The following is a 26,663-nucleotide window of genomic DNA, read 5'->3' as shown; positions in this document are numbered from 1 at the left end:
TACAGACATGGTAGCAGGAGTGTGGTTCTTTCTGCATATGCCCAGGGGGCACAGTTGCTCACATACTCTTTGCATGTTTTTACAAAGAATCATCCACACTCAGTTTGGAGGGTTTTGGGCAACATAAACTACGTGTTAATGACATCCAAGCAGCCTATGTTGATGAAATTGGATGGGCTATTTTTATTTCTTGGGTGAAGGAGAATCTAAGCTTTAATTGCTTCTCTTGTTCTTCGCTAGTCTAGGAGTTGCTCCAGAAGCAGATAATGTACTTTAGCTGCACTGGGCTGCCCAGGAGCTTCAGGAAGTGAGGGAAGGAGGTTTGGTCAGAGATGAGTGTTAGGAAACCGGTACATGGATCACCAAGGCAGCAAGAATGAAAAAACAAGATCACACTGTAGAGGAGGCGGGCCAAGCAGGGACGTGGAACTTCACTGTCTCTCAAGGGACTGACTCAGCACTTGGATTCATCATCTCTCACCCTATGCTGTAGGCACATCTTGGGTTACACAATCCTCTGATTTTCCAGTTTGTAACACAGGAAATAATTGAAAAAAAGGTGATTATTTAGTTTTCCTTCCAGCTCTGAAATTCTTCGGCTCTGATCATTGAAATAAAACACACACCGCTTGGGATGTGTGCTTGTAGGTAGCAATAGAGAACTGATAAAATGGAGCTTAGGGGAAGGCTAGAAGTTCAGACCTAATGATGTGACGTAGAGAGAAGAAACTTCTGGCCACTGAGGTAGGAGGGCTTAGTTGTTTTTGACTTTTAGAAAAATACTAATTAATTAGTTTGAAAGGCAAGGGAGGAGAATGCTCGTGTTTGATGATTTGCTTCACAAATGTCTAGAATGACCAAGGTGCAGCCAGCAGCTAAGAGTTCAGTCCAGATCTCTCATGTGGGTTTCAGGGACTCAACCACCTGAGCCACCACCTGCTGCCTCCCAGGGTCTACACTGGCAGGAAGCTGAAATTGAGAACTGTATTCAGGGAATCGGATACTCTGGTATGGGATATGAACACTCGAACTAGAATTTTTTTGTTTTTTAAATAAATGCGATTTCTTAACCACATTCTGTGACCACCCCATTCACATTTCCATTTTAGTTTATATATTACATATAACATCCATAACATAACATGTTATGCATAACATCATATCTTCTTTTTTTTTCAGTTAACATTTTTTTCTTCCTTATATATACATTTTTTAAAATTCATTAATTACATTGTATTATGTGACACAGTTTCATAGGTACTTGGGTTCTCCCCACCCCTCCCCAAACCCTCCCACCATGGTGGATTCCTCCACCTTGTTGCATAACCACAGCTCAAGTTCAGTTGAGATTCCCCCATTGCAAGCACATACCAAACATAGAGTCCAGCATCTTATTGTCCAGTCAAGTTCAACGGCTTCTTAGGTATACCCTATCTGGTCTGAAGACAGGGCCAGCAGAGTATCATCCCAGTCAATTGAAAGCTCCAACATACCATCAGCAAAAATTTACATCATTATGGAATTAATTGACATAGTAATGAGTAACCAATATGTTAAAAGTAAATGCGAGCTCCTAGCCACCTTCTGTGACCACCTCACTTACATTTCAATTTTAGTTTATACACAACATATAACATTCATAACATAACATGTTATACATAACATCATATCATCTTAAATTAAGGCAAACATGTGGTATCTAACCTTTTGGGATTGGCTCATTTCCCTTAGCATTATGGTTTCCAGTTTGGCCCATTTGGCCACAAAGAACTGCATTTTGTTTTTTTTTAATAGCTGAGTAGTATTCCACGGAGTAGATGAACCATAGCTTTCTTATCCAATCCTCTGCTGATGGGCATTTTGGCTGCTTCCATGTTTTTGCAATTACTGATTGTGCTGCTATGAACATAGGAGTGCATGTTGGTTTCTCATAAAACAAGTGTTCTGGATATATTCCTAGGAGTGCTATTGCTGGATCATATGGTATGTTGATTTTGAGTTGTTTGAATGTTCTCCATACTGATTTCCATAGAGGCTGTACCAGCCTGCAGCCCCACCAGCAGTGGAGTAGGGTTCCCTTTTCCCTGCAACCTCGCCAACAAGTGTTGTTGGTGCTTTTCTTCATGTGGGCCAGTCTTACTGGCGTTAGGTGGTACCTCATTGATGTTTTAATTTGAATTTCCCTTATTGCCAGGGAACTTGAGCATTTTTTCATATGTTTATTTGCCATTTGGGTTTGTTCCTTTGTGAAGTGTCTGCCCATTTCCCATGCCCATTTCTTGAGTGGCTTGTTTGTTTTGACATTTTGGTTGTTTTGTAGCTCTTTGTATATTCTGGAGATTAGCCCTCTATCACCTATGTCGTGCGCGAAGATCTTCTCCCATTCTGTGGGTTGCTTTTTTACTTTGTTGATTATGTCCCTTGCTGTACAGAAGCTTCTTAGTTTGATGAGGTCCCATTTGTTTATTCTGGTCTCGATTTCTATTGCTTTTGGTGTCCTTCTTAGGAAGTAGGGACCTACCCCTAGATCTTGCAGAGTATTTCCAACATTTTCTTCTAAAAGTTTGAAGGTTTCTGGATGTAGGTTTAGTTCTATTATCCATTTAGATCTGATCTTAGTGTATGGTGAGAGATGTGGGTCTATCTTTTTGTTTCTGCAGGCTATTAACCAGTTGTCCCAACAGCATTTATTGAACAGACCTTCCTATTTGCCTGGATTGTCGTTTGTCTTTTTGTCAAAGATTATTTGGCTGTATCTGTGTGGGTTCCCTTCTGGTGTTTCTATTCTGCTCCATTGATCTTCCTCTCTATCTTTGTGCCAGTACCAGGCTGTTTTGATAACCACTGCCCTATAGTATGTCCAGAGGTCCGGAACTGTGATTCCCCCTGCTAACGTCCTGTTCTTCAGGATGGTTCTAGCTATCCATGGTTTTTTGTGTTTCCAGATGAACCTTTGGATAATTATTTCCAGTTCCATGAAGAATGTTTTGGGCAATTTGGGATTGCATTGAATGTATATTTTGCTTTTGACAATATAGACATTTTAATGATATTGATTTTACCTATCCAGAAGCATGGGATGTTACTCCATCTTTCTAGATCTTGTTCAATTTCTTTTTTAAGTAGTTTGTAGTTTTCTTCAAATAAGTCTCCTACATTTTTGGTTAGATTTATCCCCAGATATTTCATACTTTTCTCTGTTATTTTGAATGGTATCTTGCTGGTTAAGTCTTTTTCCATCTTGGGGCTGTTTGCATACACTATGGCTGTTGATTTTTGTTCATTAATTTTGGACCCTGCCACTCTACCAAACTCTCGTACAAGTTCTAGCAGTCTCTGTATTGAGTCTCTTGGCTCTTCTAGATAAAGAATCATATCATCTGCGTATAGTGAGAGCTTGACTTCTTTGTTTCCCATTTGGATTCCTCTGATTTCTTTTTCTTGTCTTATGGCCTCAGCGAATACCTCTAGGACTATGTTGAATAGTAGTGGAGAAAGTGGACATCCCTGTCTTGTTCCAGATCTCACTGGGAAGGGTTCCAGTTTTTCTCCATTCAGTATGATGCTGGCGTTGGGTTTTTCATATATGGCTTTAATTATGTTGTAGATTTTTCCATCTATGCCTACCTTGGTTAGGGTTTTTAGTAGGAAGTGGTGTTGGATTTTGTCGAAAGCTTTTTCTGCATCTATTGATACTATCATGTGATTCTTGTTTTTCAGTTTTTGGATGTGGTGTATCACATTTATGGATTTCCGAATGTTGAACCATCCCTGCATTCCAGGGATGAATCCTACTTGATCTGGATGAGTGATCTGTCTGATGTGTTTTTGAATTCTGTTGGCTAGGATTTTGTTGAGAATCTTAGCATCAATATTCATCAAAGAGATAGGTCTGTAGTTTTCCTTCTCTGTTGGTTCTCTGTCTGGTTTTGGGATTAAGGTAATGTTGGCTTCATAGAATGAGTTTGGAAGGGTTGCTTCCTTTTCTATTGTTTTGAAGAGTTTGTAGAGGATTGGGGTCAGTTCTGTTCGGAATGTTTTGTAGAATTCTGTAGTGAAGCCGTCTGGGCCTGGGCTTTTCTTTGTTGGGAGGTCTTTAATCACTGATTCAATCTCTGCTTCAGTTATGGGTTTGCTCAGGTGGTTTGTTGCCTCTGGGCTAAGTTTTGGCAGGTGGTAGAAGTCTAAGAACTTTTCCATTTCTTGATGGTCTTCTGATTTGTTGGAGTACAGTGCTTTGTAGTAATTTCTAATTATGTACTTAATGGTTGCGGTGTCTGTTGTTATGTTGCCTTTTTCATCTTTGATGCTGTAACATCATATCTTCTTAAATTAAGGTGAACATGTGTTATCTAACCCTTTGCAAACTGGAATTTTCACCACTAGGTCAAATGTCAGCCACGGAGCCTTGGTTTCTTGATGTGGTTTGGCTGGGAATGACTTTTGTGATTAAGGGTAAGAAATTGAAATTCTTGGGACCTCAGTTGCTCACCTATTATATAAAAGAGCAGAGCTTTTCAGTTTATAAGTTTTTTTTTTTAAACGCTGAGATACTCAGTAGATTCTTAGCTCTATCTCTGCTCCAAAAATACTCGGAGAGTCAGAGTACAGTGAAGGTTTTACGACAGACATAAAACTATGCTGATTTAAAAGTAGCAGTAATGAGACTTGTTTCTTCCACTTTCACTCCTGGTTTCTCATTCCTCCCAGAAAATGAGAACATGCTGGCTTTGATTTTATTTTATGTCTGTGTTTATGAATAGACTCTTTTCCTACACAGTATGGTCTCCTGATACAGGGCTCACGCCTCGGAATTCTGTGTCTAGCACAATGCCAAACACGTCTGCACTGAGGGAGAAGGTGTGCTGCATCGACTCTGCCTTGGCTATAGCTTTCCTCATTACCATTCACATAGCTCCTTAGTAATTCAAGAAAAGAAAAAAAAGAATAAAGGCCTGCCCCAGATTATCATTTGTTAGTGTGCTGCTTTGGCTAAGGAGGATTGGACATCTGTTGGGATTGGATTGCTTGGAATGTGGAGTCCTGTCTATGGCAATAACTTTGGGTAACAAAAGAAAGGGCCACCCGTGGGTGGGAGGGGAGCCACGAGGCATAATTAGTTCCATTAATCAGTTCAGTTTATCTGCAATGATGTACAAAGCTTTCTGTGTCCCGATGCCGAGAGGTCGCCCTCTTCGGAAGGTGAATTGATGAATATTGTACAAGAAGACAGCACCGAGTTAAGAGGAAGAGACGCAGCCTTGTAGAGATGGGGTTGGTGTGGTGCAGTGGAGCATGGGCAGCTCAATTCGTCCTTGGGATGCCTTTCAGATCAGTGTCTAAGACGTCCCAGAGAATATCGTAGAGCTCCGCCAAGCAGTGATTGCACAGCCCACACACGCTTTGAATCAGGACCCATTAAAAATAATGGGAAAGAGTGACACCATGAGTTGGGGTGTGCAGGAAGGCTCAGCAGGGCAGACCGAACAGAGGGATGGGTAAGTTCCCCCCTCTTAATGATAATTAATGTCCGCATGAACTGCTAGGAGCAGGCCCTGGTCTGTATTCATGAGGTGTGGGGGAGCATTGATTTTTTATGGAGACCCTGTAGCTGAAAATTTTAGAGCAGCATTCACCTTCCTCATTAATATGCAGGCTGGGTAGTGGCTACTGAGAGTTGAGTTTAAGACACAGGCAATCTATACTGGCCATTAAAAGAACCACAGTCTAACAGGCACGTCTATTCTGCTTCTCTCCATTTTGAACATTTCTCCCAGTAGCTTTATCCTTAAAATCCAGTACTTAATTTAACATACTTGAGAGTTGGAAGAGAAAGCAATCACTTATATTCTCTGTATGCTGATGACTTACTGTCCTAAATCTCTAACATTTATGTATTATTATATTCTATGCTGCCAGTTTTTATATCTGTTTTGAGACACTTGTTTCCTCCTAGTTTTAATTTGTGAATTTCATTTATTTTCTCTGATGCAACACCCAACTACGTCCAAGACATGCATTGCTCTGAGACACCTAAGGACCCCAAATAGGATTATTATTGCAATACACCTGTGCCGCCTACTGCAGTGATGGGTGGGTACACATGCAGCCGTTCTTACTTTTAGAATCTGTGGGCATTCTCACCTGCTCAAACTAATTTAATCAGCTCTTTCTTTGGCTAGTACTGGTGCTGGTATTATTTCAGCTATGAGAACCCACTTTGAACGAAGGTAAATGCAATTGACATCCAGATGGTCTATTTTTTGTCCCCAAATCTGTAGAAAGAAAGAAGCCCAGCTTTTGAAAAGGGCATGACTCCCATCTGGCTGTCGCTCCCTGCAAGGTGGAGAGATGATAAGCTTGGGAATTGGCACCTCTGGCTCCTGGGATGGAGGAGGCAGAAATGTGTACCTATGCTGTTACAGATCCCCACCATATCAGATGACCACATTGGAAGGGAAGTCAAAGAATACATTTTGATGCCGAGTGTTTTTGGCAGCGAACCTCTTTTAAAATTACCCGTAACTTGATTTTGTCATTAGCACACCAAATATAGAGGTGGCTCTGTGTAAGTGGTAACATGGCTGTTCCTCCTTGAAGCATACAAAAGCACAAGTTATTTTAAACATGGGGCTGATTATCTGTGCAAAGGGTTCTTATTCTTACCGAGGGTTCCTTGCCAGAAAATTGAGGTATGGGACACAGGGCGACTGTCTGCCACTTGGCATAGTGGTGTCTACAGAAGGTGACATTGTGCAGCAAGAGGCTCTCCGGAGTTTGACCACGAACAATCCGACTTGTTGTTAAAAACAAACAGAAGACATCAATGCAAACACTTGGCTTTTGTGCAAGTCTGGTTAAGTCCACATCCAGATTTTTCCAGTAGGTTCTGGAGTTATACTTCCACCTCTCAGAACCTAGGCTATCACTCATCTTTATTTAAAGGCATTTTAAAAAGCTGGAGAGAACTTTGAAGATCCCAGAAAATAGGTGCCCCGTGTTAAATTGAAAGTGTCTATAACAGAGAATTCATAATGAAGGGAAATTGTTTGAACGCATCCTTTGGAGATTGTTGAATTTAATTAGGTTTCATCTCATCCTGATTGCTGATTTGGGCTAATTGGCTAACTTTGTACTATTTGATTCTTTTGCAGATTGATTTAACTTTTACCCTTTCCGGTGTGTTTCTAAGCGCTTAGAAGTTTTCAAGTGAAGAAGTCAAAAGAAGGGCTTGTTTTCCCCCAGCGACCACTGGCAGATTTAGTATTTGACAGGGTCAAGCTAAATCACTGTGACGGGTGTCCTTGAGACAGAATCAACACCTTTAAGAACAAAAGAGAAGCCAGCTTTCAGGAATGACTGGACGCCCATGCCCTGATGGATAATATCTCTCACAATTGTGTTATTGACTCTAGCAAAAACTCCTGGGGTTCCCATGGGCACACCACATATTGAAGATGTGTCATCTAGGAGCTGCTCGCTCAGATTCTAAGTGTTTCTGAACGAAGTACAATGAGTTATCAGGAGCCTCCTGGCGCACTGACCTCAGAGTTTGGGAACTTGAGTGTCCCACAGATTCCCATTCTGAGTTGTTATTTTTGTGGAGCAGTGTGTTCTCCTTCAGAATCCTGGACTCTGGGATGAGGGAGAGGAGCTGACAGCATGCTGCTGTCAGCTGGAACTGACATGCTGGCCTTTGTTCCAGGCTGTTTCATGGAAGTCATCCAGAGTGGATAACATCCCTTTGAGTTAGGTGAACAAAACCATCAGTACATCTCGAATGTGCAAATGCTGCCCAGATGCAGGAAGGGTGAATAATACATGGCAAGGACTCCTTAAGTTTTAACGCCTTCATTCTCAGGCACTAGGAGCCACTCTTTATTTCATTAAAAGAATTTTCAGATCATTTTTATAAAGGCTGTATCTTTTTAAATTTTTTGAAAATTTCCTTAAATGGCTTCATCTATGCCATCCCATAATAGGGAGATTAGCAGGCTTTAACACATTCCAATAATCCTACATTTACTTGGCATTTTGTATAGATTTGCAAATTACTTTTTGCTGTAAACAGTAGCTGTAGAATACTTCAAGCTGAGAAGATTATACGAATCCCTTATCCCAAAATAAGCCTTTCAACTCATCTTATGAAACGTTATTTGGAAATTAAAAAATGTCTTCCATGAAATACTGCCCGCTGACATCTTCTTTTCCCCTACCTGGCACCAGGGTGTGAATGGCGGGGACCTAGTTTAGAAAGATGCATGCATAATTTCTGAGAAGAGAACTTGACACATTCAGATTAGAATGCAGAGCCTCATGAATGTGCTAGAGTGGTTAACTAGCCCGGCATGGGGAGAAAATATGGAGCAGGTGGAACATATTGGGACTAAGCACCACTCATCCCGCCTGTCCCAAATACGAAAAGGGAAGCGGAGAAAACCCACATTCAGGGGAGATGACAGTTACTTCTAACCTGGAAGTGAAGTTGTAAGTTCTAACCGTGTGGCTGCACGCATGTAAGGATTGACTTAGATGACTCAAGGTGAGCAGTGGGAAGGGCGATGCTTTAGGGTGAAATATGGAACAGTTCTTTCCTTTGACAAGGTGTGTGTGTCAGACAAGCTGCTGAATGGTAGAGGAGATCTTCATTAGCCACAGGCAGGAACAGTGGTATCAGAACCTCCTTCTAGGAACGGGGGAGGGGTAGGATGAGACGTGTAGTATGCTGGTGGTGTTCTGCTGGCAAGCCATGCAGGTGTGTGTAATACCCCCAGGCACATTCTCCTAAGGATGAGACAGGTTTAACTCCTGGAACTGAGGCCATCTTCCTTAAGGGCTTGTTAAACATGAGGCTCTGCTTCTCTGAAGACTGGCCATGTGGGACCTCGAGTGTGTTCCTTAGCGCTGTGAACATGCAACATCTCTGTGTGAAGACTTGAGAAATGAACAGAACTGTTGTTAGGTCAATTTGAGCATGCATTTTGAAAACTGTAAAAAATGGAGAAAAGGCCTCAATTTATGAAACAGTGGGAGAAACAGTCATCACAAGTGAGAGCTAGTTCAGGGCTAGTTATTAATATTTAGAGAATTGAAAAATGTTACAGGGGCCAATAAACATGCCACAAACCCTCAAATGCTTCAGGTGCTACTCTTGCTTGCTTCTGAAGGGGTTAACAATGTCAAGTGGGCACTGAGCCCTGGAACAGACTTTCATGCACAGTCTGAACAAGAAGGCAGTCTCAGGACTCAGCTGGAGAAGCTGAGAGTTGGACAGATTCCAGGGCTTGCCCACGGACAGTGTGATGGACGGCAAGACTGGCCATCCTACACCCTGTCCCAATCCATGGCCAGGCTCCCAGTTGGTGGTTTTGGTTAAGCAGAAAGGACATTGAGTGTCAAAAATATATAGCCTGATGAATCCCACAAAAATTGGATTGCAGAGATGGGTACTGAATGAAACATAGATCTCCTGTCATCTAGCATTCATTACAGTTTCTGAATCTTATAAACATGTCAAGACTCACTAACTGAGTCGGCTTGGAAAACTTCACCACTTATGTAGTTTATTTTCAGTATCAACTAGACAAATGTTTACCACGGCAAAGATGTGTTTTCACACAAAGAGTATGTGTCCTTTACTCAATGAATGTCTTACTCCTCTCTCAAAATAACTTTCTAAAATTATAGAGATTTAATAAATTCATAGAGATAAAAAAGTCTTACCAGACTGAACATAGTAAGGACTTACCCTGCCCCATGGAGAGCCAGACTGATAAAGAAGATGATGAAAATGTGGTGTGTATACCAGAATAACTCATAGGAGACCTGTCTGATGGACTCAGTTGAGGAAGTCACGATCAAGATCAAAGTCAAAGAGAGTGCCAGGCCAGTGATGCCTGCGATTGTCGTTAGCAGCTCCGTGATTGTGTTCTAAGAGAAACGCGCAGCATGACGTTAATACCCTCACACATCTTCAATGTTTAGGCTCAACACTAGAGAGTGCAAGCAGGGAGCCGTTCAGGATGGTTCACTCCAAGGCTCAGGGACACAGCTGCCCCCCTCTCTCTTTCTTCTCATACCTTAGGGCAGCCACTGTTCTGCTCAAGTTGCACAAAACACCATGTCAAGAATTATATCTTTGGGTCATATAAATCCACTTTCATGTCAAAATTATTATGTTGAATTGAGAGTAGACAATATAATGGAAAGAGCATTTTAGGATAAAATGTAAAATAATTCTGAGTTTTTAGTTTTCTAATTTTAAAAATAAAAATTGGATCACCATGCTTAATGTTAGCTATAATAAATACGCTTTTGAGCAGTCTGTTGGGGGTGTTCCTAACAAAGCAGTGCAAGGCCCATTCCTTGTGCTCACTTCTAATTGAAAACACCATGACTGCATTTCTTTCTCGCCACCTTGGGGGCCTGGAATAAGGCTTGGTAAAGCTTTGGTGATCAATAAAAGCACAGCTATTCTTATCAAGTAGAGATGGCCAAAAAGCTCAGAATTCTGGTCTGTGAGTGTATGGGAGAGTTAAACAGCCTTTCAGAAAATATGATTGCAAGGCATTTTGTTTTTATTGTGATTTTTCCATCATCTTACTAAGTCATTAGTATGTATCCCTTGTCTTCCTATTGAGACAACCATGAGCTCAATAAACTCACACTGTATCTTTTGTCGGTGAAACCTCATTAATTTGGGCTGCTTTGAGATCTGGAGGTAATTTGGAAAGGGACCTCTCTGTTGTTTATTCTTTCTTCAAGGAGCAAAGAGTGGAAATAAATTGAAAAGGGTATGTCTAAAACATTTAAGAGATTTTTTTTCAAGTAGACCCAGGCATTTCAGAAAATCATTTGTATCATTGGATCTGCCACTAATTTCAAATCATTCATCTTTGCTTATTAAGATTCTTCTCTCTTCTTTTGATACATTCAAGACAGGCTTGAGTTTCTTGGTATCTTCTAGAATCATCCCACTGCACCTTTTAGTATGCTTTATAATGTGCCCTTTGTGTTATTGATACTCATCTTTCTCCAAACATCCCAAATTAGAGGGTTTCTTGAACTTAATTAGTAGTTGAATAGTATATTGGTTCTAAAATTATGAGATAACTGTACAGGGAGTAGCTTAATGATCTTGTTCAATTGCTTTAAAACTATTTTTAATAAATACTGTTCATTAGATGGTCTCTTAACATGCTTAGATTTGTCCTTGGATTTGTGTTGTGGTGAATTTTTCTGAGCCTTAGCAGGGAAGCTCTAGCAGGTTAAATATTACAATACAATAGACATTGTAACTGGATGGAGTGACACTAAAGATACTCCCACATACATAGTGCACCTATAGTTTTGATGTCACTGTGAAATTTACTCTTCTCATTGTTGTCAGCTAAGAAAAGCAGCTCAGTGTGGTCAATAGTCTGATATTGAAACAAAACCTTGGAATTAGGGATCATGAGTTTCAAGAGTCTTTCCCCAAGCACACTTGGGATTTTTCTTCTTCAAATAAAGCTAGATGAAAGCAATGATTGCTTAAAGAGATAGTCCAGGTAATAATAGAAAGATTACCTTTGCTGGAGTGTATTGCCTTCAGGTTTGGGCAATGCAGATTAACAAAAAAAAATCCTGGTCAACATGTTGGTAGCTGACCATACATGGGAAAAGGCTTGGCTCAATCACAGCAAGTTGGGCAGATAGGTTTGACCCAGTATTTTAATGACCTATGTCCTGAATCAGAGCACCTGGTTTGCGTGTTGACTCCCAATTACATCTCCCTTTTATGTGCACTCTAGGAGGTAGCAGGTGATGGCTCAAGTAGATGAGTCGCTGGAGAGACCCAGATGGGTTCCAGGTTCAGCTTGGCAAAACCCAGGGTATTGCAGATAACTGGGAATGTGCTAATAGATAGGAACTTTTCTTTCTCTAGCTCTCTGCCCTTCAAATAAATACATTTAAACTTAAAATGAAAAAAGAGGTAGAGTTGGATTGTTGGAAGGAAATACCTTATCTTTCAAGATGGGTTGCTGGGACTATACTTCAGTCTTTTTCTCCCAACCCCACAGGCACTGCTATTGTATGCACCAAGGTAACTAGCATTAGTATTTCCTCTAGCAGGCTAGTCTCACTATGAAATTAGCTGCTTTGCTCAGGGTCTGAGTTGGCAAACCAGCTATTCAAGTGTATGCCAAAGCATTAAGACATGGGGAAGAGATTCAGAAAACCATCTGAATATTGAAAAGAAGGACAGGCATTTTATAAACTCCAGGTGAAGATGTCACCTTCAGGACAAATGTTGAGGTAGCACACCAAGTTGTCATTTGCAATGCCTACAGCCTACTGTCAGAATGTCAGTTTGAACCCCAGCTGCTCTACTTCCAAGCCATATCCCTGTTAATGTGTCACAGGCAGATGCATGATAACTTAAGTGGTTGATCCTCTGACACTCCTGTGGGAGAGCCAGATGAGCCCCTGGCCCCTGGTTTTGACCTGGCCTGCACCGAGCTGTGGAGGGCATAGGGGGCGCGAACCAGAAAGTTGGAGATCTCTCTCGCTCTCTCATTCTGCCTTTCAAGTAGATGAAAATAAACCAGTATTTTTTTTTAAAAAGCTGATACCTTAGATTGTTTTTGTGTCTAACACCAGTGAAAAACTATTTAAACATGAGCTGCTTCTAATATTTTAAAATTAGAGTTTTAGTAAGTTATCATATTTTTATTTGCATTTGATTGTTGTCATAAGCGAGTTAAGTGACATATGTTTTCCCGTTGCTCATAAGCTTTCAGCACTATTAACTGAAATACTTAGAAAAGATAAAATCAATGGCACCTTTGGCAGAATCTTCTCTCCAGATCTTTTATTAAAAACATTTGGAATGTAGTGTTCCTGGGAAAGTGATGAGGGAAAGGAAGCATTGTGAGATGAGAAACTAGTTAGCATGCAGGAACTCACCGTGCTGGAGGTCCGGATGGGGTTGAGGTAGCTTTCATTCGGGCTGTTGCCAAGTTTGGAAAGTGCAGCCGGAAGCCCAGGAGCTTCCTCCGACTGGCTGAAGTGGTAGCGCTCCAAGTTGAACAAATGGGCCACGATGTGGATGGCTAAGGATGTGGAGACAGCATTGGACACACACCATATGGATCTCTTTCTTTGCAGAAACTCAACAACACACTGTGTCCGTGATCAAGTTTCTCGATGCTGCTTTTACAAATTCCAAGGAAAGTGATTTGTGCGTGTTTCCTAGCATCTCAAATGGAGTAGACTGAACATGTCTGAAACTATTCTATGGTTCACCACAAATCTCACTCATCTTGATTTAATTTTAGACATGTGGCCATTCTGGGAGTAGAATGAATTCAAACAATATCAAAACATAATCATATATGAGATAGAATTCTTGAGGAAGAAATTATATATAATTATAGATGGAAAACTGATTTCCTTAAGAATTCAGCATTATTCTAGAATATTGTACATCATGCACACTATTAGATGAGCTTTGGGTGTGTATGATAGACACTAGGGAAATCAAACTGAGGTCCTCCAATGTGGGGCATGGACAAAGCAGCAGAAAGGCCGAATATCCGCCCGTGGCGATGTCCAAATTCTAAATGATGAGGATTAGAACACAGCACCATTCACCCAGAGACAGTGCCTGATGCCACTCTTGCATGTGAAATCTGTTTCAATATCTAGGTGACAATATAGTGTAAGTGGGACACTAGCTGGGTGGCCAGTGGATATCCACCACCAGAATTGGATTTCAATGTAAAATGATAATTACCCAGGCATAGATAATTTCCCATTGGGTATCTCTATCTGTTTCTCCTGCACCAAAAAGGAGAGGTAGCAGGGTCAACTACTTGTTTAGACCATAGGAGTTATGAATGAGTTATAGGAACCTGCATGGCTGCAGGTTGAGTCACAGACTAGTGAGAGGAGGGAAGGAGCAACAGAAACCTCTAAGGGTACTGATTTTGATCCCTGTGGTGCTAGTGACACTTTTTAAAAGCTTTATTTCACTGTTTAGCTTCTCTCTGTTAACTGTGTTCTTTCCATCAGATCCACCCCCTTTCCTGCCCTGCAAAGATCTACTCATGTCTTAAGACTTGAAGCGCATAACAGCACTTCTGCATCTGTGAGGAGTACTACCTGCTTATGGTGCAGTGCAATCCCGCCTTAGACATCTTGGTCACACTCACAAAAAACCTGAGCTCTCTGGTTTAGTAATGGTGTCCACAAAGCTAGCCTCTTCCAATGCTGCACAGAAAAGGGAACTACTTGCTAATTTAGATAAAACTTTGTCTGGAATTCCTATTTGCTGTTTTCTGATGACTATCTGATGTCCTTGAGAAGGAAGTAAACATTTGTTTTTTCATGACATTCATTGAGTGGTAACTGTACACCCAGGCAGTATTATGAATGCTGTAGGAATGTTACCCAATACACCCTCCACTTGTTAGTCTTATTCCCATTTTGCAAACCAATATTCCAAAAAGCGACTTAAGACAGTTGCTATCTGTTAGTGGTAAAGATGGGATAAAGCCCTCTCTGCAAATTCTGGGCCTCAGATTTCAATCTTGAAGCTCTACTACTCTCTTTCACTCATCAGAAATTGTTATGTCTTACTTGTTTACTCAAACACGATTTCTCTCTGGGTTGAGAAAAGCTCTTTGAGTGATTCACTTGGAGTCTTTCCTCTAGAGCTCAGCTGTCACAAAGGCTCATGACACTTGGTTTAGGCTGTGGGGCTGGTCTCTGCCTGCTCCATCCTCTTCTTTTCCTCTGTTGCCACTTGCGGCATCCATTCTCTTTCCATAGACTAAGGCCCTGCAGACAGGGAGTGGAGCCCTTCCCATCTGCAGAAATAGAAGTTGAAGCTCAGCTTAAATTCAGTGCCTGCTTTGCCGTCGTACGATCCATACATGATAGAGAGAATACCAATTCCCTCTTTCTGATTCTTCTGCATCTCATAACATTCTTCTCCCTTGTAATGAGTTGTTGATCACAATCTGTTTTCTAGTAGATTGATTTCCACATGAGAATCTGACACTGTTAAACTAAATTTAAGGACGTTGATTGAATGAACAAAGATATCGAACCATTTATTTATTCCTAGTGCTGGGATTCTGCTAACAGAGCTGCTAACAGTCTCAGGGAGCCAGGAAGGCTTTCAAGAGGCAATATGTTGAAAACTTGCACTGTGCTTGAAAATTCATGTCCAAAATGTTCTTCTACCTCACCTACCTCCATTTTGTTTTCCTTTTTATCAGATAGGAGATGAAAAGTGGAATTTTTTTTTAATCTCAGGAATTCTCAGATTGACGATTGCTTTTGCCTGTATTGTTAGTTAAAACATATTCTTTTTCTTGTAGCCCTGATCTTAATATACTGTAACCTCTGGATTTTAGATGAGCCCACTATGAAGTCGGGGACCTTTTGCATATTATAGACATTGGAGCACCAAAATGTTATTTTCATTCTTTTCTGGAAACCATAGTTTCTATGATTTCGATTATTCATTGGAAGCTTCTGTTTGTGTGAACAGCCCCGTCTAGGTTGTTATGACAGTGGCTATGGAAGTGTAATAAAGTAGTTGCAAGGTCTGATTTTTCTCTTAGTCATAAATATAATTTCGTATTGTTGGGATTTTGTAGCAGAACAAGAACTGAAATGGACACTTCCCAGCTAGCTGGCACTTTCACTCTGTCTTCTCTTCTGAGAAATGGGTGTTTTGTGCTAAAGGACATGATCTCTGAGCTCCTTTCCAGCTCTGTGAGCCCCAGGTCTTCCACCAAAGGGGACCACAAACAATGATGATGTCTTCAGGGAGATGTGGTCCAACTTGGGAAGATTATAAACACAGAACTCCATTTTTCATACATTTCCAAAATTAATACTGGCCTACACAATGCCCCAGTTCAGTGGTAAACCCAAGATCATCACCTTATGCAGGCAAATTCTTTGCTAGGCCTCTGTGGCCTTCAATTGGCATGCACTGCTATGTCCTTGGAAGAACCCAAGATCCACATTTCATAAGCCACCCAAAGGTACAGGGCCCAAGAGTGCAGCGTCTAGATCTTTTTGCACTTGTTTTTGGGTTGTTTTCTTTTAAAAGTGGGTGGCAATGTTGGAAACACTCCACTGTGTATTTAATTGGTGTGTAAACTCCCACGTTCAAATACAGATGTCTAGACATGGGGGTACAATGGAACAAGCATCCCTGCATCCAGACGAAAGATGGATTCCCAATGAAACTGTTGGACATGTGTAAACAATGGGATGCTGGATTTGTGTGACATTGTACCAACAATGTCGGGATACACTTAAATAAGAGACTGATAGAATTATGATTCCTTTTGAAGGACTACACTATTGTAACAAAATGGGAAAAATCTGACGGGGGTGGGGTGGGAGTTTGGGGGGAAATCCCAGCCTATACAAAAATGTATCATATAATTCAAAATTCAAAATAAAAATATTAATAAAAAACAAATATAGATCTCTCATAGATGAATTGAACAATAACAAGAAAAAATTCAGGAAGGCTGCAACTAGAGCCAGTTGCCCCAAGAAATAGCCATTTTTTTTCTTTCTTTTCTTTTCATTTTTCAGGAGACCAAAGGGAACATAATCGGTGGCCTCCTGGGAGCGTGTTTGGGTCTTGCTGCTGCCTTTGGAGTTAGTAAATTCATGATGGAACAGCCTTTCTGTACCATGAATCAAGATTCCGTGGTCAGAATTGGGCCCAGAATTTCTGATTTGTGGTCTTATTTCCGCAGGAGAACTCCTCGACTCTGACGCTCCGTGGATGCCATGCATTTGTCAGTTTCTTGAAATTCTGTTAGGACGGACCTGGGTCGGAGCTTCCTGGGAGCTCCTGGTGCCACAGGTGGAGCCCTTCAGGGGTCAGGGCTTGAAGAGTTTGTGCCTAAAAGGCTAACCTCAATTCCTGACCCCTGGATCTTTATTTTCTCTGGGTCCTTCTTCTGAGCTTCCTCCTCCTAACTGCACACATCCTGCTTACTGCTGTTGGTCAACTGATTTTAGCCTTCAGGATGTGCCTTCAGGGTGATGGTCCACCCTTGCAAGCTGGTAGATGCAAACCGTGGCATTTGCTGGATCACTATTCACAACCCCCTTCGATGAAACCGCAGGTGCCAAGCACTACTTTTCAATTAGGAGTTTCAAGGTCTATTGAACACCACAGAATCCAAAAAGATCCATGTTAATAAGAGTGGAGAGGGTGCAAAACTACTCTTCTGATACCCTGGGGGGGGTGCTATACGTGCTTGAAAATGATTTATTAGCGGTTGAAACTAGCTCTGGCAGCCCTTATCATAGGCAGACAAGCTGGAAGGCAGGGAGCCAAAAGGAGAATCGTTCCTGTCCCTGCGTTCCCAGCGGTGCCCTTGAGCCCAGCTAGCATTGTTTTGCCTCTTGCCTCCTCCTCCCCAGCCTACTTCTACCAGTCTCTAATTACAACCTTTCATGATTTGACCAATTAAAGCTTGCAGCTCAACTTAGAGGGGAACGGATGAGAAATTAGATCCTGGCACGCAAACTTCGATGTGGATGCACTTCTTTCAAGGTTACACACCTCTATTAAGCCAGCAGGCTATTTGGAAAGCGACGTAATGGGCGAGGCTAATAAAATGAGCCAAGGGACATTGCAGCTGCTCCCCAGCGAACACACAAGAAGGACGCAATGTGCAAAGCCCAAGTGCAGCTACGATCCAGCGCTTTGCCTGGGTTTTTCTTTTTTTCCTCCTAAAAGCGCGGTTGCCAGCCGCATTTCTTAGTTACTGTGAAATGTAATAATTGCTTTGTCAGGGCTGGGTAGAAGCGAAGAGCTCTCTCCACACCCTCCCTCCTTGGCGGGGCAATGGAAATCACGGCAGTGAGCTGGTTGCCATGGAGGTGTGGAACCAGGGGTGCTTGGCTCTCAACGAAGCTGGGGCCTGCTGTGGGAGCCCCAGGAGGTATCTGCAAGCCTGCAAAGCAGTGGGGATTCAAGAGGAAAGAGATGGAAAACAAAGACGGGGTTCTCTATGGGTCGGCGAGGAAAAGCTGGAGAAAGACTGCTCTGTTTTCTCTTGCGGCAGCACAATGAGAATTTATTATCTCATGGTGGGCATCTCTAAATCTCTTCCCTCCCAGCGGCTCCCTGCATTTGGTCCGCCCTAAAATGCTCCCCTCCACAGCTGACATGCTTGGGATTTGTACTGCTGTATCCAGTGAACCATTCAATCGCACTCATCCTCAAGCTTGACCACATTTGTTGAAGAGTTATTATGTGCTATGGGGCAGGGAAACTCAGATGCACTAGGCACAGTCCCAGACTTTGAGGGCACTGAGTCCGAGGAATTTGACTCGTTGGTGGGAAGCTGGCCATGGCACCTGCAAGTGGAGGGACTGTTTCCTGCCAAGGGGGATCAGGCAATGGTTGCTGAATATGATGTCCCCAAAGAGAGGTGTGACATTTGAGGCACAAAAAACTTCTTGGGCACAGGTGCAGGATGTTTTGGATACTTGCTGGAACTGGGTACTGGGGATGTGGTGATGGGATGCGTTGGGGTGGGAGCATGGTCAGAATGAGACTAGCGTAGCAGCCACATCAGCAGAGCCTGTTAGTTATTCTAAGGAGTCTTGATGGAATCTTACCTGGAAGAGTAACCCACAGGGACCTTATTCCCTGCAGATTCTCACGTAGGGAGAGTCCTGACAATTACCAGCTCATCTCACTGAAACTGATAGTCTATTTCTTTTTTTAAATACCACAGAGGAAAGGCCACCAGGAACTTAATCTGGGATCACACAACCATCTAATGCAGGTGTATTAAATAACTTAGACATGTGGTTTTTCCAATAGCGGTCAACTGCAGCCATCTACCGTTCCTAGCCTGTCCTGACCACACTAATTTCAGAAGGTTAGAGCTCAGCAGGATACCTTTCACATGGGCGGCAATACACTGCTTTATACCATTGGAATGTGAGTACATTTACAAAAGGAGACATACTCAAAAGTTTAAGGAGAAAGGTGTTTCATGACACCCATTTTCTTTAATCTTTGGTTCCTCTTATGATATGTCAGAATGAGTTTCCATCCTCTTCTTGCTATATAATATTTTTATAATTTTCCTCTGTGTTCAACTGTTTCAATGCTGTTACTATTCTTTCTGCCATTTTATTCTCTTATATCTTCCGCTTTACAACACAACTATCCCATGCCAGGGAATATATCCAAATGAAATGAAATCTTCATGCAAGAAAGTATCCTGCAACCCTATATTTACAGCAGCATAATCCACAATAGTGAAGACATGGAAACAACACAGATGACTGTCAAAAGAGGAATGGATAAAGAAACTGTGCTTCATCTACTCCATGGAATATTACACAGTCATTAAAAATGAAATCCTCCCATTTGCAACTAGATGGTCCCAACTGGGGATCATTATGCCCAGCGAAATGAGCCAATCCTGAAAGGACAAATATCATGTGTTCTCTCTAACATATGGCAACCTTCATGCAAAACACAAAACAAATGGATATATAGGTAAACCAATATATACAGTCCTCACAGATGAGTTTTATTGTGGAGGCTAGCGTATCAGGAAGTGAAGATATGTTGTGGTGGGCATTCTGAATAGAAGGAGGATTCCCAATGAAACAGTTAAGTGCACATGAACAATATTAAACTTTCTGCTGTTGTCTATACCCACAATCCCCTGGTGTGCTTAAATAACAGTAACTGTTGCAGTTCTTTTAGTGACTATTACTAAAGAACTATAGTATTGCAGTCGTTTGGGGGAAATAGTGGATGGGAAAGAAAATGGGAAGTAAAACAAAGACGGAAAGAAAGGAACCCCTATACCTACAAACTGTATCATGGAAAATAGTAATGACAATAATTTTTTCAAAAAGAAAAAGAATTAAGCATTCCTAAGGCTTGATGTCTAGAGCTTCTTTAAATTCCTTCTCTGATGAGCCTACCAAGGAACAATCTGGCCTTTGCTTGGATATTGCTCACAATGGGGAACTCAACCTCCTCATTCTAGCCTCACATAATTGTCAAGGTTTGGAGCAGACCCCAGACTCACTGAGTGTTCATTCCTTCATACCTTCTCCCACTGGTCAAATGCTAGTAGCCCCCATATGTTCTCCACGACATTGACCCTGCCGGGGTCTGAAAATGGATCAGCTGGGCTCTTGGCTTGCCACCTCCTTGATCTGGTTTTCCTCTTTAACGGGAAACATTTTTTACCACCCACTCCTTCACAATCCGCAAGAACCTTTGGCAGAACATTGCTGGGGCTGGTCTACTCATGTTGAGGACAGTCCATGGGGAACCTCTTTCCCTTGTGTCTCACTGCACACCCATGGTTGTGTTAACTGGCACTCAGGCCCCCATCTGTCATATCTTGATGTTTAATTAAATTCACATTTGTTTTAAGTGTTCCTTTTACTCTGCTATTTTTTATGCATGGGAGGAGAAAAACAAATGGGGAAAACGTTTTCTAGTTACATTAGTTTGAGGAAAACGGTCTTGAATCAGAACTCTTTATTGTTCGGAGAGCCTTTTATTTCTAGGTCTTTGTTTTCCAAGCACAGCACAAGCCCGTTAATGACTAGCCCCCTTCTGCTCTTTCTCATCCTTGTCTAAAGTTGGCCTTGGATGTTAATTTCCAGGGCCTTTTATTTGAATTACAAATGCAATAATAGCAATAACACTTTATATGATCATAAACTTCCCATCCTTTCAAGATCGTTTTATGTTTGCTGGCTCAGTCCTGCTCAGAACCTTGCTCCTATGACCTCTGTGCTTCTCTTTTACTGCCCGTGATATCATGTGCCAATCATTTTGCTGTGACCCTGAGTGAGAGTTTGAGTGTTGGCCAATTTTATTTCCATTGTGAATTACATTGACTACAAATGTGTTCACTTTTCAAGGAGGTATTTATCACTGTGTTACTGACAAGTTTAATTATTCACAAATGAAAATCTTTTTGGACAACTTTTTTTTGACAAATTGATGCCCTGGTAGGGGAATATATTCATATAGGAATATAAATTGCAAATTAAAAGCCCTATTATCTAAGGGTTCTGTGGCCAAATGGACGGCCAAGATTTCTTCTACCTAAGGTAAGACACGGTTATGAGGGGTGGAAGGGGAGGAGCATCATGAAGCAGAACTATAGCAAGCACTGTAAAATTCATCAGGCAATAAAGAAGAACTTAAGTACTTACCTGCACTAACGACTATTCCATAGGCGACCAATTTGTGGAATTTGAGGTTTTTGTCTAATTGCCTTCCCCATGGTCCTCTGCAGCACTAGAGTAAGAAAATATATAAGTAGGAACCTAATAAAGGACCAATCACAGGATAATGATATCCTGAGAATTAACATAGGACTTGGGACAAACAAAATAAAGAGCCTAGGTCACAGGATCTACTCTTACAGGATGCAAAAGTTAGTGGCCATTTGTGAAACAGCAAAATTAAAAGGTAGGCTGATAGTTCGCTTTGGTAAAAATGAATTTTCAGTTGTCTGGCTATATCTCAGAACTTGATTAACATACCACCCTCCATACCAAACTCAGCTTCTCTAAGTAGAAAACTCAGGTGGTGGCATCATCCTTTTCTAGGTGATTTCAGACATCCAAAAACTATCCTTCTTAAGCAAAGTCAAGTATCATATGGATCTATATCTCATAGTCATGAACGCTGGTTAGGTTGCTAGGATAAGTTAATTCGACCAACACAGGTTACTGAAGTTGTTGTTTTCTGTGTCTTTCTGTTTAACAGGAAACTTAAGTGCTTACCTGCACTAAACAATGAAATGAGCACCAAACAATGGAATCAATGTAGTTAGGAAATGCCCTGTCTGCCTACTAGCAGCTAAAAATCTGCGTACTAACATGTGTGTGCTGTCGGCTTGGGTATATAGTGCAGTGGCTGAGCTGCCTCTTGGGCGAATGCATTGCTTATGAGAATGCTTGGATTCAAGTCCCAGTTCCACTTCTAACATATCTGCTAATGTGCACCCTGGGAGGCAGCAGGGGGTGGTTCAAGTACTAGGTCCTTGTTGCCCACATGGGAGACCTGAAGTGAGTGTTTGGCTCCAGACTCCAGCCTAGCCCAGTTCTGGATGTTGTGGGCATTTGGGGGGCGAGTCAGGCAGCTGGAGAGCTCACTCGCTTTCTTTCTCTCTCTTACTGTCTCCACCTTTCCAGTAAAAGGAAAGCAAGTAAAATGTGAAAATCTATATATCATGATTGTGCTTTCTGGGGGTTAGAGAATTGAATTTCTCGAGATACATTTAACTGCTTGTCTTTTTTTTTTAAATTAGAAATTGTGTCTGTTCAGTGAGTGCCCTAGAGGAAGTCAGTGGTAATAGCAGTAGCCAAGTCATGTACACTGATGACTGATTTTCAACTGTAGTCATCCTATGCTCTCTTGCAAAGAGATAACCCTGAGTTTCCACAGGGTGACTGGGAATTTCACAGTAAAGGAGACCTGCTTTCAACAGCACTTGTGTTCGTCAGTCATAATAACTGAGATTATTGCAAATACTTTAGTACTTACAGTGCTTGTTCCTCTCACGAATGAAATCAGGTTTCGACTGATTGGTAGCAGGATTAACATACAGTTAAAATTCAAGCACAGTGCAGACGCTCTTGCCCAAGCCAGTGTTGACTTACAGATGGAAAAAAGACAAAACCAAGATGCCCAGTGAAAACAAGGAACCCAGGAGAATAGGGTCTACTTTTATTTTCTGAAAGAATAAGATGCATTAACTCTACTTACACCCAAAATAATTCGTGTGTAAAGAAAAGACTCCGCCTCCTCATACCAACGAAATGTGTCAACGAAGAGATACACATTCACTCCCAGCCACAAGAGCTCGGGTAGAAAGCAGACAAATCCAATCAGTCCCATCTTCACATTTTCCTCTTTTCAAATCAGTTTTTCAATGAAGAGTTTTCATATTAATCGTGTCTTAGAGGTGAGATTTTCGCAGTGATTACAATTGTAAGAAATTATTAACTTCATAAAAAAGATATTAGGCACATGTGAGCGAGAACTAAGGAAGATTTTAACAAGCACAAAACCTTCCTCACCTTGACAATGATGTCAAGAAGGGAAAAAATATTTAAGAACAGCTCGAGTGTGTTCTAGAAAAATCCCCATTTCATAGTCTAATTTGAAGACTTCATTTGATTTAGAGAAACATTCATACATTATGCAAACACAACTACTTGACTTTAAAAATAATTAAAAATGAACTCAATCGGAAAACAACTTTGCATGATTCCATAAGGCTAAATGAAACATGTCTGCTGAATGTTTTCTAACAACCTTTCATCTTTTACTAGAGTCATACTTCAAGCTATTTAGTATTTCCACACTAATTATCAAAAAATTAAAAAATGCTATATTTAAGGTTGAATAACAAAGATAATACTTACTACAACTGTGGCAGGGAGACTCTCATTCAAAACCCAACACCTCATCCTGATACCTGCGTTCCGCTGTCAGTGGATCTTTTCATCCACCTGAGCCCCAATGTTGTGTCCTTGGGGAGGATTTCCCTACTAAATTGTATCATCTTTTTGTCTTAGGAAGTACCTACTGGGAGCAGCTCTCCTGGAATTTCTAATTAAGCACTTCTTGCCAAAGGCACATCACCACACTGACATGCCTCATGACCTGGGTAAATACAAGGCAAGTTTCATCTCATGATTCCATTCTTCAAAGGCTTCAAAAGAAAAGAAAGCTCGTTTTATTAAATTGTCCTCATGGACTTCATCCCCCCCTTCATTTTCTACATGATTGCAGTCAAGATGATTATAAGTCTATGTAAATTTGAGAAATGCCCTACCCGCATACAGAAGAGCTGCCCCGGGAGCCTTCTCTGCCTTGCTTATTCTGACTTCTTTTCCCTCTTTAAAAAATACTCTCAGTAGAAGCTCTGGTGTCAGAGCTAAATAAATACGGACTTTAGACATGCTGAAGAAAGGAAAGACCCTTACAAAAAGGACAGGAAAATAACTGCAAGTCTAAAACTATGGCTATAGAAAGGGAGAAACTTCTTCTGTGGGATTAATGGGCTAAATGTTATTTTTGCCTTAATCCCATTTGGCACACCCTGGTGGCAGGTTAGAATATCCGCTCACACCTTCCCTATCCCAGGGGTGTTTGCTCCTGAACCAGTCAGCCTTTGATTTTGTGCAAGTTCTACTTGTTAAATGGTGTGATTCTTGACTTCATTTTGGTGGGCAACGTTATCCTAATGTAAGCATTTTTCTTTTTCTGATTAGTTCTGGTCAGGGTATTTTATATTTAGATAATTAGGTTGGAAATAAAAGTTTCCAGTCACGTATATACTTGTCCAGGCATTTTTTGTTTTCTCATGGTACATCTATTTAGTTGTCCAATAAATTTGAAAACCTGGTAAAAACAGTAAATGTAAAGACTTGTTGTCTCGTATTTATGTTAAGGACGTCTCCAATACTGCTCAGTGAAATCATGCAATATCTCCACCCGACAGCTGTTAAGCCCTGCCACACAGATGTGCAAACCAGCTTCGCCGAAGTAGCTTTGTAGGAGGCGCAGTGAGACTTGAATCCAGTTGGTTTGGACTTTAGCATCTTCATTGTTTTGGTAAATATTATTATTTTTTTCTAGTGCTGCCATGGAAAAGTTTTTTTTTTTAAAGATTTATTTATTTTTATTGGTAAGGTAGATTTACAGAGTGAAGGAGAGACAGAAAGAAAGATCTTCCATCTGCTGTAGCCAAGTACTTCTATTCCCAAGTAGCTGCAACAGTTGGTGCTGAGCCAATCTGAATCCAGGAGCTCTTCCGGGTCTCCCACGTGGGTGCAGGGTCCCAAGGGTTTGGGTCTTCCTCTCCTGCTTTCTCAGGCCACAGTCAGGGAACTAGAAGGTAAGTGGAGCAGCCAGGACACTATTAGGCAATGCCCATATTAAATCCTGGGCATGCAAGGTGAGGACTTTAGCCACTAGGCTACCGTGCCGGGCCCAAATATTAGTATAATTTTTTAAAGATTTATTTATTTTTATTGGAAATATAGATATACAAAGAGAAAGAGAGATAGAAAGCTTTTCCATCCACTGGTTCACTCTCCAAGTGACTGCGATGGTTGGAGCTGAGTCATTCTGGGGCCAGGAGAGAGGACCCTCTTCCAGGTCTCTCACATGGGCGCAGGGGCCCATGCTTTGGGCCATTCTCTGCTGCTTTCCCTGCCACAGGCAGGAAGCTGGATGGGAAGTGGAGTAGTCTAGACATGAACTGGTGCACACATGTGATCCCGGTGTGTGCAAGAAGAGGATTTAACACCAAGCCATTGTACTGGATCAAGCAACTTCAATTTTAACCATTGCTTTTCATTAGCTCTTTAATAAAATAGTAACCTGCAGATTTGTCTATCAAAGTGTACCATATAAAATGGATCACCCTTATAAACATATATATAATATATAGTCACATATATAATCACATATAATATGAATCAGATACATTTAACTTAGTGGCAATGATTTATTTTTACTTATTTATTTTCACTTTGTTCAAGGGAAGAGATAGAGAGAAAGGCATCTTTTGTCTCCTGGTTTGTTCCCAAAGGCCTGCACCGTTCAGAGCTGAGCCAGGCCGAGGCCAGGAGCCAAGAGCTCACAGGAGTGGCCAGAGCCCAAGTGCTTAGGCTCCCACCTGCTGCCTCCCAGGATGCGCATTCACAGGAGGTTGGAGTGCAAGTGGAGCAGCTGAGACTCAACCAGCCACTCTGACAAACTGCTGCATCCAATACCTTCCCCTCATTTATTAATCACAGCTACATCCGGGTTACGTATCATCAAGTGTGCTCTTTCTACAAAATGCCAAAAGTGACAGAAAAACAAGTAAGTTACCTAGGATACTAATCTTTTTTTTTTTTTAATTTTCTGCATTGCGTGATGCTTTGAAAACTCAGGGCCAGCTGTGGTTTGACTGTGTCTCCCAAAGTCCCTGTATTAGGAACTTGATTCCCAGGGCCAGTGTTTCGAGCTGGGGCATGACGAGCCATGATTAGGCTGTGAGCATTCTGGTTTGATAAATGAATGAATGTTGTCATGGTAGCACTTGGCTGACCGTGAAAGGACAAGGTCAGCTCCCTCTTGAGTTCTCTCTTGCTCTCTTTGCCTTTGTGCCATGGACTAATACAGTAACAGGGTCCTGGCCGGACGCCGGACTTTACATCTTGGGTTCCAGGCCTCTGGAACTATGGAAAACAAATTTCTGATCTTCAGAAATGATCCAATCTCAAATATTCTGTGTCAGCATCATGAAAGGGAATAAGACACAGTCTTAACAGATGTGGGGAGGGGCCATCTCAGGACAGCTTGCTTAGTCCTGGAGGTCCCCAAGCACTGGTCCTTAGGTATGCAAATCAAGTATTCCCTCACAAACCCAAAGCTGTAAGCAGCAGGAGTCGCACTGCTGGGAACCACTCCTGCTTTCCAGAGCCTGCTGATCTCCCTGCCTCTCTGCTGTCCAAAGCCTGCCCGTTGCCTGTAGTGTCTTGTACTGTCTTTTCCTTTTCTTCCTATAGAAGCCACGGTAAATCACGTGTTTCCGCTGCCCCTTTTGCCTCTTGGTCAACTCTAG

The 26,663-nt window shown here is 41.6% G+C and overlaps 1 protein-coding gene across 1 annotated transcript in view; it reads right to left on the bottom strand.

The window, feature by feature from the left end:
* The window catches only part of NOX3 (NADPH oxidase 3), a 59,474-nt gene extending 35,963 nt beyond the window's left edge, over positions 1–23,511 (bottom strand). The window contains exons 1-7 of the mRNA XM_004595473.3: positions 23,467–23,511; positions 22,805–22,900; positions 22,583–22,693; positions 21,244–21,328; positions 12,949–13,094; positions 9,749–9,930; positions 6,667–6,796 (exon numbers count right to left, since the gene is read on the bottom strand). Of these exons, the coding sequence (XP_004595530.2) occupies positions 6,667–6,796; positions 9,749–9,930; positions 12,949–13,094; positions 21,244–21,328; positions 22,583–22,693; positions 22,805–22,900; positions 23,467–23,511 (795 nt within the window). The remainder of the gene's footprint in view (positions 1–6,666; positions 6,797–9,748; positions 9,931–12,948; positions 13,095–21,243; positions 21,329–22,582; positions 22,694–22,804; positions 22,901–23,466) is intronic.
* Between the last annotated feature and the right edge of the window lie 3,152 nt (positions 23,512–26,663).

This window comes from Ochotona princeps, chromosome 1 (genome assembly GCF_030435755.1).
Source record: "Ochotona princeps isolate mOchPri1 chromosome 1, mOchPri1.hap1, whole genome shotgun sequence".
Taxonomy (NCBI): Eukaryota; Metazoa; Chordata; class Mammalia; order Lagomorpha; family Ochotonidae; genus Ochotona; species Ochotona princeps.
This window is presented reverse-complemented; position numbering and strand designations above follow the sequence as displayed.